This window comes from Bombina bombina, chromosome 1 (genome assembly GCF_027579735.1).
Source record: "Bombina bombina isolate aBomBom1 chromosome 1, aBomBom1.pri, whole genome shotgun sequence".
Taxonomy (NCBI): domain Eukaryota; kingdom Metazoa; phylum Chordata; class Amphibia; order Anura; family Bombinatoridae; genus Bombina; species Bombina bombina.
Genome location: NC_069499.1, coordinates 380,596,906 through 380,617,602, shown reverse-complemented (window position 1 = coordinate 380,617,602; position 20,697 = coordinate 380,596,906). Strand labels below are relative to the sequence as shown.

General features: G+C 34.6%; 1 protein-coding gene across 1 annotated transcript in view; it reads right to left on the bottom strand.

The window, feature by feature from the left end:
* The window catches only part of ARHGAP15 (Rho GTPase activating protein 15), a 1,708,250-nt gene that overhangs the window by 1,223,053 nt on the left and 464,500 nt on the right, over nucleotides 1–20,697 (bottom strand). Inside the window, exon 7 of the mRNA XM_053712626.1 lies at nucleotides 13,691–13,780. Within this exon, the coding sequence (XP_053568601.1) occupies nucleotides 13,691–13,780 (90 nt within the window). The remainder of the gene's footprint in view (nucleotides 1–13,690; nucleotides 13,781–20,697) is intronic.

Sequence of the window (20,697 nt, the reverse complement as noted above, 5' to 3'; positions counted from 1 at the left end):
TCTAGTAGAATGAGCTGTTATTTTCTGAGGTGGGGCCTGACCCGAGTCCAAATAAGCCTGATGAATCAAAAGCTTTAAACAGGATGCCAAGGAAATGGCAGAAGTTTTCTGACCTTTCCAAGGACCAGAAAAGACAACAAATAGACTAGAAGTCTTACTGAAAAGTTTAGTAGTTTCAACAAAATATTTCAAAGCTCTTACAACATCCAGAGAATGTCAAAATCTCTCCAAATAATTCTTAGGATTAGGACACAAAGAGGGATCAACAATTTTCCTATTAATGTTGTTAGATATCACAACTTTAGGTAAAAACTTAAATGAAGTCCGCAAAACTGCCTTATCCTGATGGAAAATCAGAAAAGGAGACTCACAAGAAAGAGCAGATAATTCAGAAACTCTTCTAGCAGAAGAGATAGCCAAAAGGAAGAACACTTTCCAAGAAAGTAGTTTAATATCCAAAGAATACAAAATGAGGAGCCTGTAAAGCCTTCAAAACCAAATTAAGACTCCAAGGAGGAGAGATTGATTCAATGACAGGCTTGATATGGACCAAAGCCTGCACAAAACAGTGAATATCAGGAAGTTTAGCAATCTTTCTGTGAAATAAAACAGAAAGAGAATAGATTTGTCCCTTCAAGGAACTTGCAGATAAACCTTTATCCAAACCATCCTGAAGAAACTGTAAAATTCTAGGAATTATAAAAGAATGTCAGGAGAATTTATGAGAAGAACACCATGAAATCTAAGTCATCCAAACTCAATAAAAAATCTTCCTAGAAAGAGATTTACGAGCCTGTAACATAGTATCAATCACTGAGTCATAGAAACCTCTATGACTACGCACTAAGTGTTCAATTTGCAAACCTTCAAATTTAACGATTTGAGAGCCTGATGGAAAAACGGTCCTTGAGACAGAAGGTCTGGTCTTAAAGCAAGTGGCCATGGTTGGTAACTGGACATCTAGAAGAGATCCACATACCAGAACCTGTGAGGCTATGCTGGTGCTAGCAGAAACACAAACAATTGTTCCATGATGATCTTGGAGATCCCTCTTGGAAGAAGAACTAGAGGCGGGAAGATATAAGCAGGTTGGTAAAACCAAGGAACTGCTAACGCATCCACTGACTCTGCCTGAGAATCCCTGGACCTGGACAAGTACCTGGGAAGTTTCTTGTTTAGATGGGAACCCATCAGATCTATTTCTGGAAGACTCCACATCTGAACAATCTGAAAAAACACATCTGGATGGAGAGACCACTCCCCCGGATGTAAAGTCTGACGGCTGAGATAATCCGCTTCCAAATTGTCTACACCTGGGATATGTACCGCAGAAATTAGACAAGAGCTGGATTCCACCCAAGAAAGTATCCAAGAAAGGCGGTCTTACTCTGAACCTATTCGATACCCTTGAGAGACAATACTCTGAATCCATTGATTTTGGACAGAATCTGACCAAATGTATTGGAAAAAATGTAATCTGCCCCCCACCAGCTGAGCTGGAATGAGGGCTGCACCTTCATGCAGACTTGGGGGCTGGCTTTTGTTTCTTAAAAGGCTTGGATTTATTCCAACTTGAAGAAGGTTTCCAATTGGAACCAGATTCTTTGAGGGAAGGATTGGCTTTATGTTCCTTATTCTGTTGAAAAGAATGAAAATGTTTAGAAGCTTTAGATTTACCCTTAGATCTTTAATCCTGAGGTAAAAAAACTCCCTTCCCCCCAATGACATTTGAAATAATTGAATACAACTGAAAAGTGAAAACCAAATAAATTGTTACCTTGGAAAGAAAGAGATAGTAATCTAGACTTAGATACCATGTCTGCATTCCAATATTTGAGCCACAAAGCTCTTCTAGCTAAAATAGCTAAAGACATAGATTTAACATCAATATTGATGATATCAAAAATAGCATCACAGATAAAATGATTAGCATGTTGAAGCAAGCAAACAATGCTAGACAGATCAGAATCTGTTTCCTGTTGCGCTAAGCTTTCCAACCAAAAAGTTGATGCAGCTGCAACATCAGCAATGGATATAGCAGGTCTAAGAATGTAGCCAGAAAATAAATAAGCTTTCTATAGATAAGATTCAAGTTTCCTATCTAAAGGGTCCTTAAAAGAAGTACTATCTTCCATAGGAATAGTAGTACGTTTGGCAAGAGTAGAAATAGCCCCATCAACTTTTGGGATTTTTTCCCCAAAACTCCAATCTAACTGTTGGCAAAGGATACAACTTTTTTAAACTTAGAAGAAGGAATACAATAAGTACCAGGCCTCTTCCATTCCTTTGAAATCATATCAGAAATAGCATCAGGAACTAGAAAAAAACTCTAGAGTAACCACAGGAGGTTTATAAACAGAATTTAAACATTTACTAGTTTTAGTATCAAGAGGACTAGTTTCCTCAATATCCAAAGTAATCAACACCTCTTTTAACAAGGAACGAATATACTCCATCTTAAAGAGATAAGTAGATTTGTCAGTGTCAATATCTGAGGTAGGATCTTCTGAACCAGATAGAGGAGGATAATTCAGTATGTTGTCGGTCATTTGAAATTTCAGCAACCTTATGAGAAGTTTTAAAAGACCTTTTACATTTATTAGAAGGTGGAATAGCAGGCAAAGCCATCTGAATCACATCAGCAATAAAATATTTTATATTCACAGGGATATCATGTACATTAGATGTTGAAGGAACAACAGGCATTGTACTATTACTGATGGATACATTCTCTGCATGTAAAAGCTTATCATGACAACTGTTACATACTACAGCTGGAGATATATTATCTGCTAACTTACAACAGATACACTTAGCTTTGGTAGAACTGCTATCAGGCAGAAGGGTTCCAACAGTGGTTTCTGAGACAGGATCAGATTGAGACATCTTGTAAATGTAAGAGAAAAAACAACATATAAAGCAAAATTATCAATTTCCTTATATGGCAGTTTCAGGAAGGGGAAAATACAAACAGCATAGCCCTCTGAGCATAAAACAGGTATGAGGCATATAGGAAGTGGGGTTTAAATAATTAAATTATTTGGTGCCTTGTGGAAGGAAACCTGGCGTCAACTAAGACGCCGGAAATGACGAATTTGCGTCACCGAACGTACCTTTGTGCCAAAAAAATTCTCGCGCCAAGAATGACGCAATAAATATCAGCATTTTGCGACCTCGCAAGCCTAATTTTGCCTGTGAAAAATTTATGAAAAAGCAGTCAATTTGAAGAAAGACTATACCCCAGGTAAAAAACAACTTCCTAAATATGTTTCCCAATTTTGAAACTGATAGTTTGCAAAAGGAAATATACATAAACTCATGGCAAATATAATTACAATACATATATTTAAAACTTTATATTAATACATAAAGTGACAAACCATAGCTCAGAGTGTCTTAAGTAATGAAAACATACTTACCGAAAGACACCCATCCACATATAGCAGATAGCTAAACCAAAACTGAAACAGTATCAGTAGAGTATATTGTCAATCTGAAAAGGGAGGTAGGAGATGAATCTCTACGACCGATAATAGAGAACCTTTGAAAAGATTTCCAGTGAGGAAAACCATAGAATCAATAGGTGATACTCTCTTCACATCCCTCTGACAAACACTGTACTCTGAGAGGAATCAGGCTTCAAAATGCTGAGAAGCGCAGAAGAAAAAGCACAAACTTACTTCACCACCTCCATAGGAGGCAAAGTTTGTAAAACTGAATTGTGGGTGTGGTGAGGGGTGTATTTATATAGGCATTTTAAGGTCTGGGAAACTTTGCCCCTCCTGGTAGGATTGTATATCCCATACGTCACTAGCTCATGGACTCTTGACAATTACATGAAAGAAAAAGGATTCTACCATAAAATTCTCGTGGTTACGTTTATACATTTTATAATCATATTTATTTTTATTTTTATTATTCTTTTAATATAATAATACTTTAGTTTAATTTTTAGTTTTACTATTGCAAGATTGAATAGTGCAATATTATAAAGTGCTAAAGCTAAATTTGAACATATTAAAGATGATGTATAACAAATAAATATTAGACAAATGCACAGACAAAGAAAATGCTTTGTATGATTTGCTTATCAGGGAAATAAATTACTTTTGTTTTATAGGGATCATCAGAATTTTGACGACATTATTTGTTTGTTAACATAAATTATTTAACCCCATAATTGTTATCATAGAACTTCTTGAGGCCAGCAGAGGCGCAATTGCACAGCAGCTTACTAATACAAGCCAGCATCATCACATATATATATATTTTTGTGTCATGCACATACATTAATCCATTTGTTCCCTAAAGGGAGCACTTGCTTTGCATTTTCAAATGAATGCAAAGAATACAGCAAAATCAGTGAATATTTGGCATACTTCCTAATCTGAATGCATGTCTAACATATATTATACACATGCAGGGCTCCTTTTATCATTAAGCAGACAGACAAGATTACCATGGAACCTGTCTGCCCAGATTTGCAGTGAACGGCAGTGTATGAACAGTGTCTGTTGCCTACCTTTATTATTGCAAAAGAAACTCCAAGTGCAGTGCCGCCCCCTTCTCTCGCTCTATAGCAGTGCCTGTCGATCATGCTGGACTAATGATTTTTTTGGGTGATTTAACTCATAGTACATATGTATATATGTGTTTATATGTGTATATACGTCTGTAAGTACATAAATACACATATAAATACATATATAAATACATAAATTCACACATATACACACACAAATGTATATATAAATATATATATATATATATATATATATACATATATATATATATATATATATATATTTTTTTTTTTTAAATATATATATTATATATTATATATATATACAATTACATATTAAGACATGTATATGTATCTCTATGTTAAAGCCCTTTGCAGCCTTTCTTTTTTTCTAACACCTGAGACCTCATATCTTTGAGCCCTTATAACTTTTGATTGCAATTTAAAAAAATATATATATATTAGATGGTGTTATTATGAGTGTAACTGTACTAAATGGGTTTTTTTTATGTGTTTTGTGACACTTTTTTGACTCGATTAATAATTAACCAGAGCTCTGAGGTAGGGATGGGCGAATGTTTCTAAAAATTCAAAATTTAAAACGAATTTTGATACATTCGAATTTCAAATGCTTATATACATTCTAACATTCTATTTTCGTTTTCAAATTTTTCAATAAAATTCGAAAATATTTGTTCGAATAATATAATGTTTAGCTATATATTCATTCAATTTCGAAATGTAATATTCAAATCCGAATGTGACATTCAAATTTGAAATAGTATTTCTAGTCTATAACTGTGTTTAATAAATGTAATATTCGAATTCGAATGCTACATTCAAATTCGAATGCCACATTCAAATTCTAAATAGTATTTCTAGTCTAATACTGTGTTTTATAAATGTAATATTCGAATTTGAATGTGACATTCGATTCAAATGTGATATTCGATTCGATTGTGACATTTGAAATAGTGTTTCTAGTCTACAATTGTGTTTTATAAATGTAATATTTGAATTCGAATGTGATATTCCAATGTGACATTCTTAAACTGTAAATAACATTTGAAAATTGAATTTTTAAGAATATTTGTTCTTATTAACATTCTATTATGCAAATCGAATTTCTACAATAACATTCGTTCTAACATTCGAATTCGGATATAAACACATTCGCCCATCCCTACTCTGAGGTCAGGGTAATCATTCTAGTGTACATTGCGAATGCACATACACATTTGCATTTATTTTCAACTTGTAATACCATCGTAATTTAACTTGAAAGCAAACAGCCTTGAAAAGCCTATATCATTCCCATGCAAATGATAGTGTGCCCCTTTTTGGAAAAACAGTATGTTCTTTCCACTTCTCCAGCTTCTGCAAAACAAGCCAAATACTTTTTTTTCTTTTATAATTTATATGCCTAAAATGGTTCCCAGATAAAACATCTTTCTGGCCCATTATTTTGCCTTTATTTGTATTTAACAATCAGAATGGACCTAGGGAAACCCTCACTAGCTGGGGGAGTTAATATTACATAGGTTTCAGTGTAATTGTCTGATTCCTTAATCCACCCACTCCCCAAGTAAACATATCTATTGTCCACTGCATTTGGTCATTAAGCCTAAAAACTTGATCATCCCACTGCTATTAATTCTAACTGATCTTATCCTCCAACTTTTTTTTACCACAATAGTGATACTTACCCTTACTGCATGAAGGGAAAACCTTGCATATATGGTAATACACTATTTACTATTTACCAAATATTAATATGGTTCTGGCACAGATAACTCATACTGCGACCTTGATCACAATATTAAAAGAAGAACATTGTATTACAAGTGAAAATATTCCCCTTTACACAGAGGACAAGATGAGGGGGAGAAACAGATCTAGAGGGTTTAGGAAATAATAAGGAAAGACGATGGAGGCCTTAAAAACAGACCAGGAACATAATGTCAACATGCAACCAGATGCAGAAGTGGATAATCAGATACAATACTCAATTTTGAGGTGTGCACCATCAGTATATTATACTGTGATTGCTCAATTGTTTACTTTCTCACTTAATGATGAAGCAAATAAAAATTTTGAACAAATTTTGATTTTACTAGATGCTTACCCTTATTTGCACATATAATGTAGAGTAATACATCCTTAGAATAGTTAATCTACATGTAGATGATAAATATAATTTGAGTATTTTGCAATTATTTTTGTGTGAAAGCAGAAGTGATGTTATTCTAATAATGTCATTAGAAGGTTATATTCTTTAGCACTTACTGGTGAAATCAAGAAAAGGTGTTGTCTTTAACGATGAAGTAATTTTATGATTCATACTCTGTTTTTACCTTCTGCATGAATAGTCTGCTATATTGTATGTTACAACTCCTCAGTGGATAGAGCAAAATGACTGTTGACAGCATTTTCTTTCTGACATTGTAGACTGCTTTACAGTGGTTACAACATATTTAATTGAGATGCTTACTAGTGGTCATACATGTAGATATTGGTGAGTCCCTGGTTGAGGCATTGGGAAAGCCCCAGTAGTCTCCTGTTTTTGCTACTTACATGTTACTTTTCCATGTATCTGCATTTTTCTGCCCAAATTACATTTCATGACTTGAATAGTATGTTGTTTATTCTAATATTTTCCTGTATATGCTGCTAACATTATTTTTAAGAACTTCCAACAATTAGTTTAGCTGAGAACTATAAACTTGAAGAGAGAATTCTAAATTATTGGAATATACCCCATGTATATTAGGGTAGATTAGTGCTGCGGAATCTGTTGGTGCTCTACAAATTAGCGATAATTATACTACTACTACTAATAATAGATTAATATTATATATGCATTGTATCATGGGTAAACATGCCTCTTTTTCTGGCTATGCAGGGAGCCATTGTGCAAAGGTAGCAGAGAAGGGTTTTTATAGGTAGCGAGACAGAGCAGGTCAGAGGTATGTCCAATCAGTAACAGATCGGGTAAGGGTAAGGCAAAAGTGCAGAACAGATAGTCAAGCCAGCAGTCAATGCAACTAAACAGTCCAATCAACAAACACAGCATGTAAGAGAAAAGCGATAGAGCATATTGCTGTGCTTTAGGCCTCAAGCCTGCAGACTGGATTAGTGAAACACAGGCAGAGACATAACAGATGATACAGAGGCTGAGAGAAGAGGACCTTTAGAGTAATATACTGGCGCACTGGACAGACTGCACAAAAATGAATAAGATACAGATCTCACACAGGGCATGGCAAACTGAACCAATCTCTGTTCAGTACAGGTTGCAATAAGTAAAATGATTCTCTTTCTGCGAGTGCTTGGGGTTATACCATAATACATTGTCAGCATTTCACAAATGATATTTCTTCCTGGTTCCATTATCTTTGGATACTTTATATAAAATGCATATAACACTTTTAATTGTCTCAAAGGTAATTGTGTAAGTGTAATTTTTAGGATTACAAAAATAAAGGATGGTAAGTATATCATACAAATAATGTTTTAGAGTAAATTTTAAGGAGACATATTACCAAATTTTATAAAAACCTTTAGCATTAACCTTGATTGAATTATAATAGTCATTTGAGCTCTTCTAATTCGAAACATCCACAGTCATTATTTTAATATAAAAGTTTTTTTTTTATATATTTTAAATTGATTCTTGGCTCTATCTAATGTATTAAATCAGCATTTAGTGGCAATGTAAACCAAGAAGGCTGAGTTTTACCCTTGTGTGGTCAGGTTGGAAGTTATGTCCAAGCCAGTTTTGAAATTTTAAAAACTATACATCATGTATGTTTATAAAGAAATAGAAGAAACAAAAACTAAAAAAAAAAAGTCATCAGAACAAATAAAAATGGGTAAAACAAATGAAATAAAATAAATAAAAGAAAAGAAAATAAGTAGTTAAAATGCAAAATACGTCTACAACACAAAATAGTTGACAAGGACTGTGTAAATGGCCTATCCTTTTACAATTCATCTAAATATAAAGTTATTACATTCTAAGTATTTTATAATAATGTTATTTGAATATTCTGATAAACCATTTGGTGAACCTTTAATGAAAAACCTCAGAAAACACCAATCCAAATGTATGTATTAAGTTGCAGTTTTGTTTGTCCGTGCCCACAAGACTTCTTTGTAGTGCAATTATAAAGTTTTATATATTAAAAAATAATACACTGCATTTTACCAAACTAAAATCTGTCCCTAAGATTTATCAAACTGTTATATTTCATAAAGACTGTTGGCCATTTTTTTTTATGCATTTATGTACTTTTACCCTTTTATTATAAAAGGAAGCGTCACACATTATCAACTTTTTACATGCATAAACTTTTATAATTAAATTATAATAAACAATTGAAAATTAGTTATTAACAATAAAAGCTTGTCTAAAAAGTATGTTATATTTGAAAAATTAGTAGAGTGTACAGATTAATACAGAAGTGGCTCAATTGATAGTGTTTCATGTATAATTTAAGAAAGTTAATCTTACTTTTTTGTGCAATATACAGTATATATATATATATAAAATCTGCCAAATTCCAACCTTGCTGAAGTATCCCCAGATCATCACCATTTCAAGGTCTCCGTCTAACCATTAGATGACCAGGCATTGGGCAAAGATGAAAATTTGACTCATCAGAGAAAATGACCTAGAATTGGGAAGATTTATCTTTGTGAAGGACATATAAATCATGTCACATACAAGGTTATCCTGAAAAATATTTGCTTCCGTCTGCTATGACAATGTTCCCCAACCCTAAATTTGGATTTTCCAGCAGGACAGCGCTCCATTCCACACAGCCAGGTTAATCAAGGTGTGATGGAATACAACCAGATCAAGACCCTGTCATGACCAGTCCAATATCCAGACCTGAACCCCATTGGAAACCTTTGGAATGTGATCAAGAGGAAGATGGATGGTCACAAGCCATTAAACAAAGCCAAACTGTTTGAATTTTTGTGCCAGAAGTGGTATAAAGTCATGCAACAGCAATGTAAAAGACTGGTGCAAAGCATGCAAAAGCATGAAAGCTGTGTTTGAAAATCAACCAAATATTGATTTATAATCTCTTGCTAAGGTGAAACATTAGTGTTGTTTAAAAATGAATATAAACTTTTCATTGAGGTCTGAAAACACTGCATCTATTTTGTGATTTTGACCTTTTGACATTTTCTGCAAATAAATGCTCTAAATAACAGTATTTTTATTTGGAATTTGGGAGAAATATTGTCAGCCGTTTTATTTATATATATATATATATATATATATATATATATATATATATATATATATATATATATATATATACACACATATATACTGTGTATACACCCACATATATATATATATATATATATATATATATATGAGACTTAATAAAAAGTGTGGAGTGATCTATCATGTCAATTAATTTGACATACTACATTTCACAGACATAAAAAAAAACAATTCCCTTCAAGTATTAGGTTCATTATGCCATGATCATTTGTTAGAGGACCTTCAGCATTTACTAACCAGAGGCCAGATGTGCAATAAGGTCAGATACAATGCAAGAATCTTCCCCAGTGACCTGTCAAAATATTGAATTCAGAAGGACTAACAGCTGAGACAAAACCGAGGAGGCAAATTGCACAATCTTGACGATTCCGTGTTTTGTAAAGTTTCAAGAAGCATAAAATATTGAGCATCAAGATTTTCCTCCACTAATCAGTTTATAGATGCTTCAGTGATTCTATTAGAGTAGAAGACAAACATTCCATTGCTTAAATGTCTTTGGTTACATAATTAAAGTGTACCTAGTGCAGATAAAAGTATCCTTAGGAGACCTGAAGAGATAATGACAGGATGACAACAGCAGTGTTTCACTGAGTGACAAGACTACTATTCTTTAACATGGTTTTATTCGTTATTACCACCATTTCTGTGTAAATGACAGTTAGGATTATTTAAGATTATGTTGTAATCCTTTTAATCCTCTGTGCTTTAAATTTCAAGCTAAACACTAAAGTGCACTTAACAAAAAAAAAAAAAATGTTTCAAGCATTTGATCTAAACGTAAATCTTTTCCAGTTCACTCCCACTATGATGGACGCTGATAACCTTGTTTGCCAATAGAAAACAGTCTAGTAATTGCTTTTAAAAGGAATGTAATTGTTCTGTTTGTCTTATTGCATTTTGTTGTATCTGACACATCTGTAACTTAGCTATTATTTTCAGTTAAATTAACACACAAAAAGCTAATACACTCTCCACATTATTAAACCCAAACTGTACAACATAATATATTACAATACTAATGCACCTCCACTCTGTCTCATTATGTTACTATAATTAATATCATTCCCTTAATGTAATGGATTTTAAATGTAAACATAGCTAACAGGTATAATTTTGTTTCTCTGATTTCTCTTATCCAAACTATTCAGTGGTCATTTTCCATATATAATCAATAATTCATGGTCTTAAATTGAAAACTCAGGCTAATTTAAACTAAGAATTTTACTGTAATTTATAAGAGAACACATCAGCAGGGCTAATTATTGCCTCGTTTCAGTCTGTGGCCTTTCATTATTCTGTAGGTAATGAGACAAAAAAGAAAAAAAAAAGTCTGTTTCTCCTGACCATGTATGACTCGGAAGTTGTGCTATAAAATATTGATCCAAGCTTCCAGTTCCTTTATATACGTTTGAAATGGAACACTTTGAATAACTAGAGTCTAGCATTAAATACACTAATAATTTACAGGGTTTTTTTTTTGTTTTGTTTTTTTTTTTTTTTTACAAAATTTGCCTGAAGGTTACTTAACAAATATGCAGTATTATAGTTTTTACATGTTTTATTAAAATACACAATAATGTGCAAGTTTGAAAACAGTAAGAAACAGTGAGCAATGCAATAAGAGAGGGCTTTCTATAGGTTTAAATTTTTGTCTCCATCAAAAACAATATATGCTAGATTACAAGTGAAGCACTAAATTATCACCCCCCCCCCGAAAATGGTCAACTTTGCCTGTTTGAGGGCGCACGATAAATAACTAGTCATTACAAGTGACTGGTTATTGCTACCACAAGCTTGTGGTAGCAATTAGCTCTTATAAAATTAACCAGAGATCAGATCCCTGGTTAATTTTATACATTTCCCCCAAATGCCCCCAAAATACAGTGTAGTTTATTTGATTTAAAAATAAAGATAGCAGCGTCTTTATTTTTTTAATAAAATAACTGCACTAGGCAGTATTTTTGGGATGAAATTGGGGTGTTTACATTGCGGTCGATGGGAACTGTGTTTTCCCAGTAAATATATATAAATATGCTTCTATGCATATATATTTATGTGTTACACATATAAACACATAAATATATATTAACAATTAAAAATAAACTGCAAGTAGATTATATCCAGCACCACCTACTGTATATCAAGCTATAGTAATCAACAAACTGTGACACATAAAGGGAGACCACTCCAGAAACTGCAAGCAAAAATGATGTATTTCTAATATCACTTTAAGTGCATAGGACAAGAAGTAACACAGATTCCAGATATATCAGTGATACTAAGCGGGGTACCAAAAAAAATGCAAAACTCATAGTTGTTAATCGTTCTGATCATAACAAAGAGTTTGCATCAGTGTGATAGTTTATCAAACCACCACAATTGTTCTCCCATGTAGTGGCAAATTTGGTTAACAGATGAACAACAAGAAAATGCTTTGGCATATAGATCCTCCCAGATTCATGCACATACAGAGGATTTGTCACAGTTATGTTATAGCTCACTGGATCAACATGACGATTCTCCCAGAGCTTCCTCCTGCATATACTCACCGGACCTAGGTATAAAGGTTAATGTCCCAGGTTGTTATGCCTCAAACACAAATGATTGTCCTAGAGCCAGTCGGCTCACATAAAGGGTAGAGTTTGTACCTCTAACACCTATATGCACAATAATTTAAAATATGAAATTGTATTCAAATGTTTTATAATGCATATTAGAGAACAGCAGTTATATATTTTAAAATATTTTTTTGTATTAAACATGTTAAGTAAAAGTTTAGATTTAAATTAAAACTAATAGAAAAGACTTGTTCATATACAAATGATGCCTCAATGAAAACTCTCAAAAAATAGGTTTACTTAGCAAAGAAACAAAAATGTTGTAAAAATCAAAGAACTACAGTATATATTCAAATACTCTCTTTTAAATGGAACAGAGAAGCATTTTCAGTACATTGTACCTTAATGTTTTGAGCATGCAAACATTATACACATAAGAAGCAATGTCTAGGAATTCATGCAAATATTAGATACCAGGACCAGTAATGAGGGTATGTACATCAGGGTTAATTCTAGACAATAAAATATGGATGTGCTACTAAAAGCTACCACAGTGCTATAAACCAAGGATGGGTAATTGTTTTCTACAACTTATTTCTTATTATTTTATATAAATCTACTTTTCCCAAAATGTCCTTGTGCAACATCTAGAAACACCACCCAAGACTGTCTACTGGTGTCAACACCTGGACTCCTAAGGAATACTCTTATAAAACATACTGGCATATCAACCATAGATTAGACTTCTACCAGATTATGAAAGAGAACAAGGATGCAGCAAGGTAGACTATGACTGAGTGCAGGACTTTGGGGCCGATCATGTGTGTGTGAGTTAAAAATGCAAAGAGACTTTAAGGGGCAGCCTCTTCATAGAATTTCTAGTTATTAAATTACTTCAGGCTTCAGGGTCTTCAGCTTAATCTTTATAAACATTTCCTTATGGGAATTAACATATACAGAATCTGTGTTTGAAATTCACAATTCAATTTTTTTTTGTGTCCATGTGTTTAATAACTCACTGGAGAGAAGGAACACACTTTAACCTTGAATAAGTAATGTAGTAGCTTTGTGATCTCAGAAGTCACAAGTTGATTTAGCTGACCATTGAACTATATTACATCTCTAAAATAATGTTTCAGAAGGTTAAATAAAAGCAAATTTGTGTGCTAAATCTAATTTTACATGAAACCAAGACCCACCCTGATTGGCATTTTTTTCCACTACCATACATTTTTTAATATCCAGTGCAAAATTATTGAAATATCAACTTTTTACCAATCAAAGTAATAATATGAATAAGACTTTTACCTGAAAAACATTTTTCCGGCTGGATTTTTCTTTTGTCCATTCAATATGAGCTCCACATAAATCTATTCCCTCTGGTTTAGTACCGGACTTCTATAAAAAAAATACATCATTGTTTATTACAACAACATTATTATTTGAAAAAAAAATGTTTGCAGTGCATGACAGATATTAAAAATGTATTTCTTGATTCAAACTGTTTTGGTTGTTTTGTTTTACTCTGTTTTACTCTGTTTAGAGTAAAATGGTTCTTTAATACAGTCTACATTTACAATGTCATAGAACATAACTAAAATATATATTTTAATTTCTTAAAAATTTAAATCAATAACCTAGTTTTTAATGCAGTTTATGCCAATATATATCTATACAAATGAACAATTGCACTACATGATTATGTCTGTGTTTATGCATCAGCTGTGTCTAGCATAGAATTAAGTTTTGTTACAGCTGTTATGTTTAAATTTACAAATACTATAAGGTAGCTAGGGTCAGTTTTCTGACTAAAATATACATTTCATAAATGCCACATAACTCTCCTTTACGTCTTTATTTATTAAATAATTTAATTTATTTTTTATCATCTACAGTTTATTCAGCCAATAACCCTATCAGTACCGGGAATTTAAGAGAAAAAAACTTGCTCAAAGTACCGGAGCATTTTTAGCATTTTGCTATCACTCCATTTAAACAGAAATAATGCCTTGTTGTTTTACCTATCAAAAGTATATATTTTTCTATATACATACCACTTGTGAAGTCATAACACAAATGGTTGTAAAAGCTTCTCTGAGATCTCCTTTGTTCAGAAATAGCAGACATGCATGATCCCTAATCCCTCCCAAACAGCTCTCTTCTTTCCTCCCACCCCACACTAGTCACCACAATCTTAGACAGTCTGCCAGTATACAGTTTAGGTCTTTTTTTTTTAATGAAGGGATTCTTGCTCAACCCTTCCACCTCCTTGATCCTTCCCAAACATCTCTCTAACCCCCCCTAACAAGTAGCAGCCATATTAGGTACTACTCAGTTTATATTATTTTTCTTATTATTTATTAATAAAAAAAAAATGTGTAGTGTAGTGATCCTCCGCATCCTTTACCCGTAAGAGATTGCTAATAGGTACCATTCCCCTCTCCCCAAATATTTTTCTGTAGTGTAGAGAGCCCTCCCCTTTCTCCCTTCCCTCTCTCTCCTGCACCACAAAACCGCCCGCCCTCCCTCCTTCCCTCCCACACATGGCCGTCTTTAATGCGGGGCAAAAGGGGCAGCTGTCCTGGGCCCAGTCTTTGTTGTGGGGCCCAATGCAGCTACCCTTTGAGCCTGCACTGCAAAACTAATTAAGAATCAATTTTTTAAATATATGCAAGCATGCAACTTTCTGGGGTGGGGGGCGGGAGTCGCGAACGTTTCTGGTTAATCCCGGCTGGTTCTATAATTAAAAGAAAATAATATTGGCTTTTTCATAAGCCCACTTTGCAAAACTAATATACTGCCCCAGCTGCAATAGCAAAAAAACTCTGCTTTTAAAATGAGTCGGCATGCACGTTAAAATTAGCGCACCCAACTGAGACTAGTCATATATTTCTGTACAGAGCGGGATTATACCATCCAGCAGCTGTAGAGCTCCTAAACGTGTCCTGAGGTAGGGTAAAACGACAGACACACTATGAGGCCTATTTAAGAAAGGTCTTGGGGACCTGATCCTACAGTGCAGATCAGGTCCGCAAGACCTCGCTGAATGCGGAGAGCAGTCCATACGGAGCTTGATAAATGGGCCTCCATGTCTGGGGAAAAATGCAGGGATGACGGATCACAGCTACATTTCTCCCGATACAGCTCTCACGCCGATCATAGCAGTGAAGGCAGCAGCGGGGGTTAGGCTGTCCCAGCATAGAGAAGACAGCTGCTCTTCACTGCATTGTCAAAAAACAACACAGAAATACTGTGTCTCCAGCAAGCATTTCCTGCTATTACTTTCAGTTATGGAGTGGGGTAAAGGGGGCAGATATGGGGTTAGGACTAAGTAGTGGAAAGTTTAATTGGAACTCCACCAAGTTTTTAAAAAGCTAAAAGCTCAGATAAATGTGTGCATATATATATATATATATATATATATATACTGTATGTAAATGTGTGTGTGTATATATATATATATATATATATATATATATATATATATATATATATATATACCTATACAGTAGACAAGCAACCGGCACTCTCAAGGAACCGGAAAAAAAAAGGAAACATGTTAGAACTTAAATGTGCTCTATAACAAACAAACAGTCCAGATCTTGTAGATAGACCAATACACAGGCACAGTAATTGATGTCTCAAGACTCTTTTCTGCCACACTAACCCTTGTAAGTATTTAAATATTAATACAGTATCAAGCAAATACAGCATTTAATTTATAGTAAAAACCTAGGTTATAGAACTAATTAGGCCTATTTTTAATAGTAACTCTCAAGCAACCAGAAATACACTTATTCGGTATCTACCAATCCCCATGGGTGCCGGTTAATTGAGAGTTTACTGTACATATATATATAATTATGGCCTGTTTTTGTCTTTGACAGAGTAAGTTTTATATGTGTGTGTCAGTGTCTGAGTGGCTCTATGTGCTGTGTATATAGTTTTTTTTTCTATTGTTGTTTTATTTGACTTGGTTGAAAATGTCTCTGTCAAAGGTAGGAATAGGCCAAAAAACTATCCCCATCTTTAAGAAACTAATCAAGGTGTAAATTTATAAAATGATGCATGAATATACATGACTTTTGCACATAAACCTAGATTACGAGTTTTGAGCGCTATAGGGAAAGTAAAGAATGCAACAAAAATGGCGGTATTTAACCCCTATAGCTCTGCCATTACAAGTTTTAAAAAACCCGGCTTGTGCCGGCGATATGGCTGCGTTGAGCATATATTTAAGTGAATTGGAGCTCTGCAGTCAAGTAGCTGAAAACATAAAATCATATTTATGCAATATTTATAATTAATAAACGCCTAGATTACGAATCCTGCGTTAGCCTTATAAAGCAGCGTTGAGAGGTCCCAACGCTGCTTTTTAACGCCCGCTGGTATTACGAGTCTGGCAGGTACAGTTGTACCGCTCACTTTTCTAACGCAATCCAAGCATACCGCAAATCCCCTTACGTCAATTGCGTATCGTATCTTTTCTATGGGATTTTCCTAACGCCGGTATTACGTGTCTTGGAGAAAGTGAGCGGTACACCCTCTCCTGACTGACACCGCATTTAAAAGTCATTAGTTAAGAGTTTTATGGGCTAATGCCGTGACATAAAACTCTTAACTAAAGTGCTAAAAAGTACACTAACACCCATAAACTACCTATTAACCCCTAAACAGAGCCCCCCCCCCCCCCACATCGCAAACACTTAAATAAAAATTTTAACCCCTAATCTGCCGACCGGACATCGCCGCCACTTTAATAAATGTATTAACCTCTAAACCGCCGCACTCCCGTCTCACAAACACAAGTTAAATTTTATTAACCCCTAATCTGCCATCCCTAACATCGCCGACACCTACCTACATTTATTAACCCCTAATCTGCCACCCCCCAAGTCGTTGCAACTATATTAAAGGTATTAACCCCTAAGCCTAAGTCTTACCCTAACCCTAACCCCCCCCCCTAACTTAAATATAATTTAAATAAATCTAAATAAAATTAATACAATTAATTAAATTATTCCTATTTAAAACTAAATACTTACCTGTAAAATAAACCCTAAGCTAGCTACAATATAACTAATAGTTACATTGTATCTAGTTTAGGGTTTATTTTTATTTTACAGGCAAGTTTGTATTTATTTTAACTAGGTAGAATAGTTAAATAAAAAATAATTAATTTTTTTTTAAACTAATTACACCTAATCTAATCCCCCTAATAAAATAAAAAAGCCCCTAAAACAATAAAAATCCATACAATATACTAAATTACGAATAGCCCTTAAAATGGCCTTTTAACATTAAAACCCACCACCCACATACCCAACCCTACTCTAAAACACACCCAATTCAATCTTAATAAAATCTAACACTAACCCCTTGAAGATCACCCTACCTTGAGACGTCTTCACCCAGCCGGGCACAAGTGGACCTCCAGATGGCCAGAAGTCTTCATCCAGGCGTCATCTTCTATCTTCATCCATCCGGAGCGGAGCGGGTCCATCTTCAATTCAGCCGACGCAGAGCATCCTCTTCAAACGAAGTCCAACTGAAGAATGAAGGTTCCTTTAAATGACATCATCCAAGATGGTGTCCCTTCAATTCCAATTGGCTGATAGGATTCTATCAGCCAATCGGAATTAAGGTAGGAAAAATCCTATTGGCTGATGCAATCAGCCAATAGGATTGAGCTCACATTATATTGGCTGTTCCAATCAGCCAATAGAATGCAAGGAACACCATCTTGGATGAAGTTTTAGAGTAGGGCTGGGTGTGTGGGTGGTGGGTTTTAATGTTGGGGGGTATTGTATTTTTTTTTACAGGTAAAAGAGCTGATTACTTTGGGGCAATGCCCCGCAAAAGGCCCTTTTAAGGGCTATTTGTAATTTAGTATAGGGTAGGGAATTTTATTATTTTGGGGGTTTTTATATTTTATTAGGGGGATTAGATTAGGTGTAATTAGTTTAAAAATGTTTTAATTATTTTTTTTATTTTCTGTAATTTAGTGTTTGTTGTTTTTCGTACTTAAGTTTATTTAATTTAATTGTAATTAATTGTAGGTAGTTTAGGTAAATAATTTAATGATATTGTAGTGTTAGGTGTAATTGTAACTTAGGTTAGGTTTTATTTTATAGGTAAATTTGTCTTTATTTTAGCTAGGTAGCTATTAAATAGTTAATAACTATTTAATAAATATTCTACCTAGTTAAAATAAATATAAACTTGCCTGTAAAATAAAAATAAACCATAAGCTAGTTACAATGTAACTATTAGTTATATTGTAGCTAGCTTAGGGTTTATTTGATAGGTAAGTATTTAGTTTTAAATAGGAATAATTTATTTAATTGTAGTAATTTTATTAAGAATATTTAAAATTATATTTAAATTAGGGGGGTGTTAGGGTTAGGGTTAGACTTAGTTGTAGGGGATAATAACTTTATTATAGTGGCGGCGGCAGATTAGGGGTTAATAAATTTAATATAGTTGCAGCGACATTGGGGGGGCAGAGTAGGGGTTAATAAATATAATGTAGGGTTCGGCGATGTTGGGGGCAGTAGATTAGGGGTTCATAAGTATAATGTAGGTGGCGGCGGTGTCCGGAGCGGCAGATTAGGGGTTAATAATATAATGTAGGTGTCGGCGATGTCGTGGGCGGCAGATTAGGGGTTAATAAGTGTAAGATTAGGGGTGTTTAGACTCTGGGTTCATGTTAGGGTGTTAGGTGCAGACATAAAATGTATTTCCCCATAGGAAACAATGGGGCTGCGTTAGGAGCTGAACGCTGCTTTTTTGCAAGTGTTAGTTTTTTTTTTAGCCGGCTCAGCCCCATTGTTTCCTGTGGAGAAATTGTGTACGAGCACGTTTAGCCAGCTCACCGCTACCGTAAGCAGCGCTGGTATTACAGTGAGATGTGGAGCTAAATTTTGCTCTACGCTCACTTTTTTTGTGGCTAACGCCGGGTTTAAAAAACCTGTAATACCAGCGTTGTCTTAAGTGAGCGGTGAGAAAAAAAGGCTTGTTAACAACGCAAGCCTTACCTACAAAAACTCGTAATCTACCCGAAAGTGTTTAACTATGTATTTACTGTAAATATTTAAAAAACATTATATATATATATATATATATATATATAGATACAGTAGATAGATAGATATATAGATAGATAGATGTTTTTATTCTGCTATGTGAAGAGCATTGGAATGTGAAATTGATATGTAATTTCAGGTTAGCACACTTGAGAAAATGCAAGAGTTTGCATGCAATGAGGGTTTTTCCCACTTTTCACGCTCCATTGAATTATTTTGGGTTAATACGTTAACACAGTCATGATATTCGATGTTCGGCTTTTTGCGTGCATCGGGTTAGGGCTTTTCCGCAAAAAAGCTTACTTCTAATGGAGTTAACTTGTTAGTGGGTACGCAAATTACTGATCCACTTATAATCTAGCCTTAAATGTGCAATTACATTAAGGGCTCTATGTACTAAACAGCGAAAGCTGCTCCTGAGCCCTTGTGGGGCAGGTTCACATATGCGAGCCTTCCTCCCGTAATGTAAGAAGCAGCTGTTATTACATTTATAATAACTTTATTTTAAAAAAATAAATGAAATTTTAATTAAAAAAGTTTGGATTTCAGAATAAGTTTAAATTTGGGCATTCCAGATTTGGGAATCAGCCAATAGAAACAGCCAATAGAATGTGAGCTCAATCTGATTGGCTGATTGAATCAGCCAATCGGATTGAACTTGATTCTGATCAGAATTTTCCTACCTTAATTCCGATTGGCTGATAGAATCCTATCAGCCAATCGGAATTTGAGGGACGCCATCTTGGATGACGTCCCTTAAAGGAACCGTCATTCGTCGGGAAGTCGTCGGAAGAAGAAGATGGGTCAGCGGTGGAGGTCTTCAAGATGGAGCCGGTCCTCATCGGATGAAGATAGAAGATGCCGCGTGGAAGAAGATGGTTGCCGGTCCGGATCTACTCTTCTTCCCGGATAGGATGAAGACTTTGGAGCCTCTTCTGGACTTCTTCAGCCGTCGGATGATGGATGTCTAGCCCCCGCTTGGGCTTGGATGAAGATTTTGGAGCCAGGACCAATCGGTGATACCCGGTGAGGTGAAGATAAGGTAGGAAGATCTTCAGGGGCTTAGTGTTAGGTTTATTTAAGGGGATTTTGGGTTAGATTAGGGGTATGTGGGTGGTGGGTTTTAATGTTGGCGGGGGTTTTGTATGTTTTTCTTTACAGGCAAAAGAGCTGAATTCTTTGGGGCATGCCCCGTAAAGGGCCCTGTTCAGGGATGGTAAGGTAAAAGAG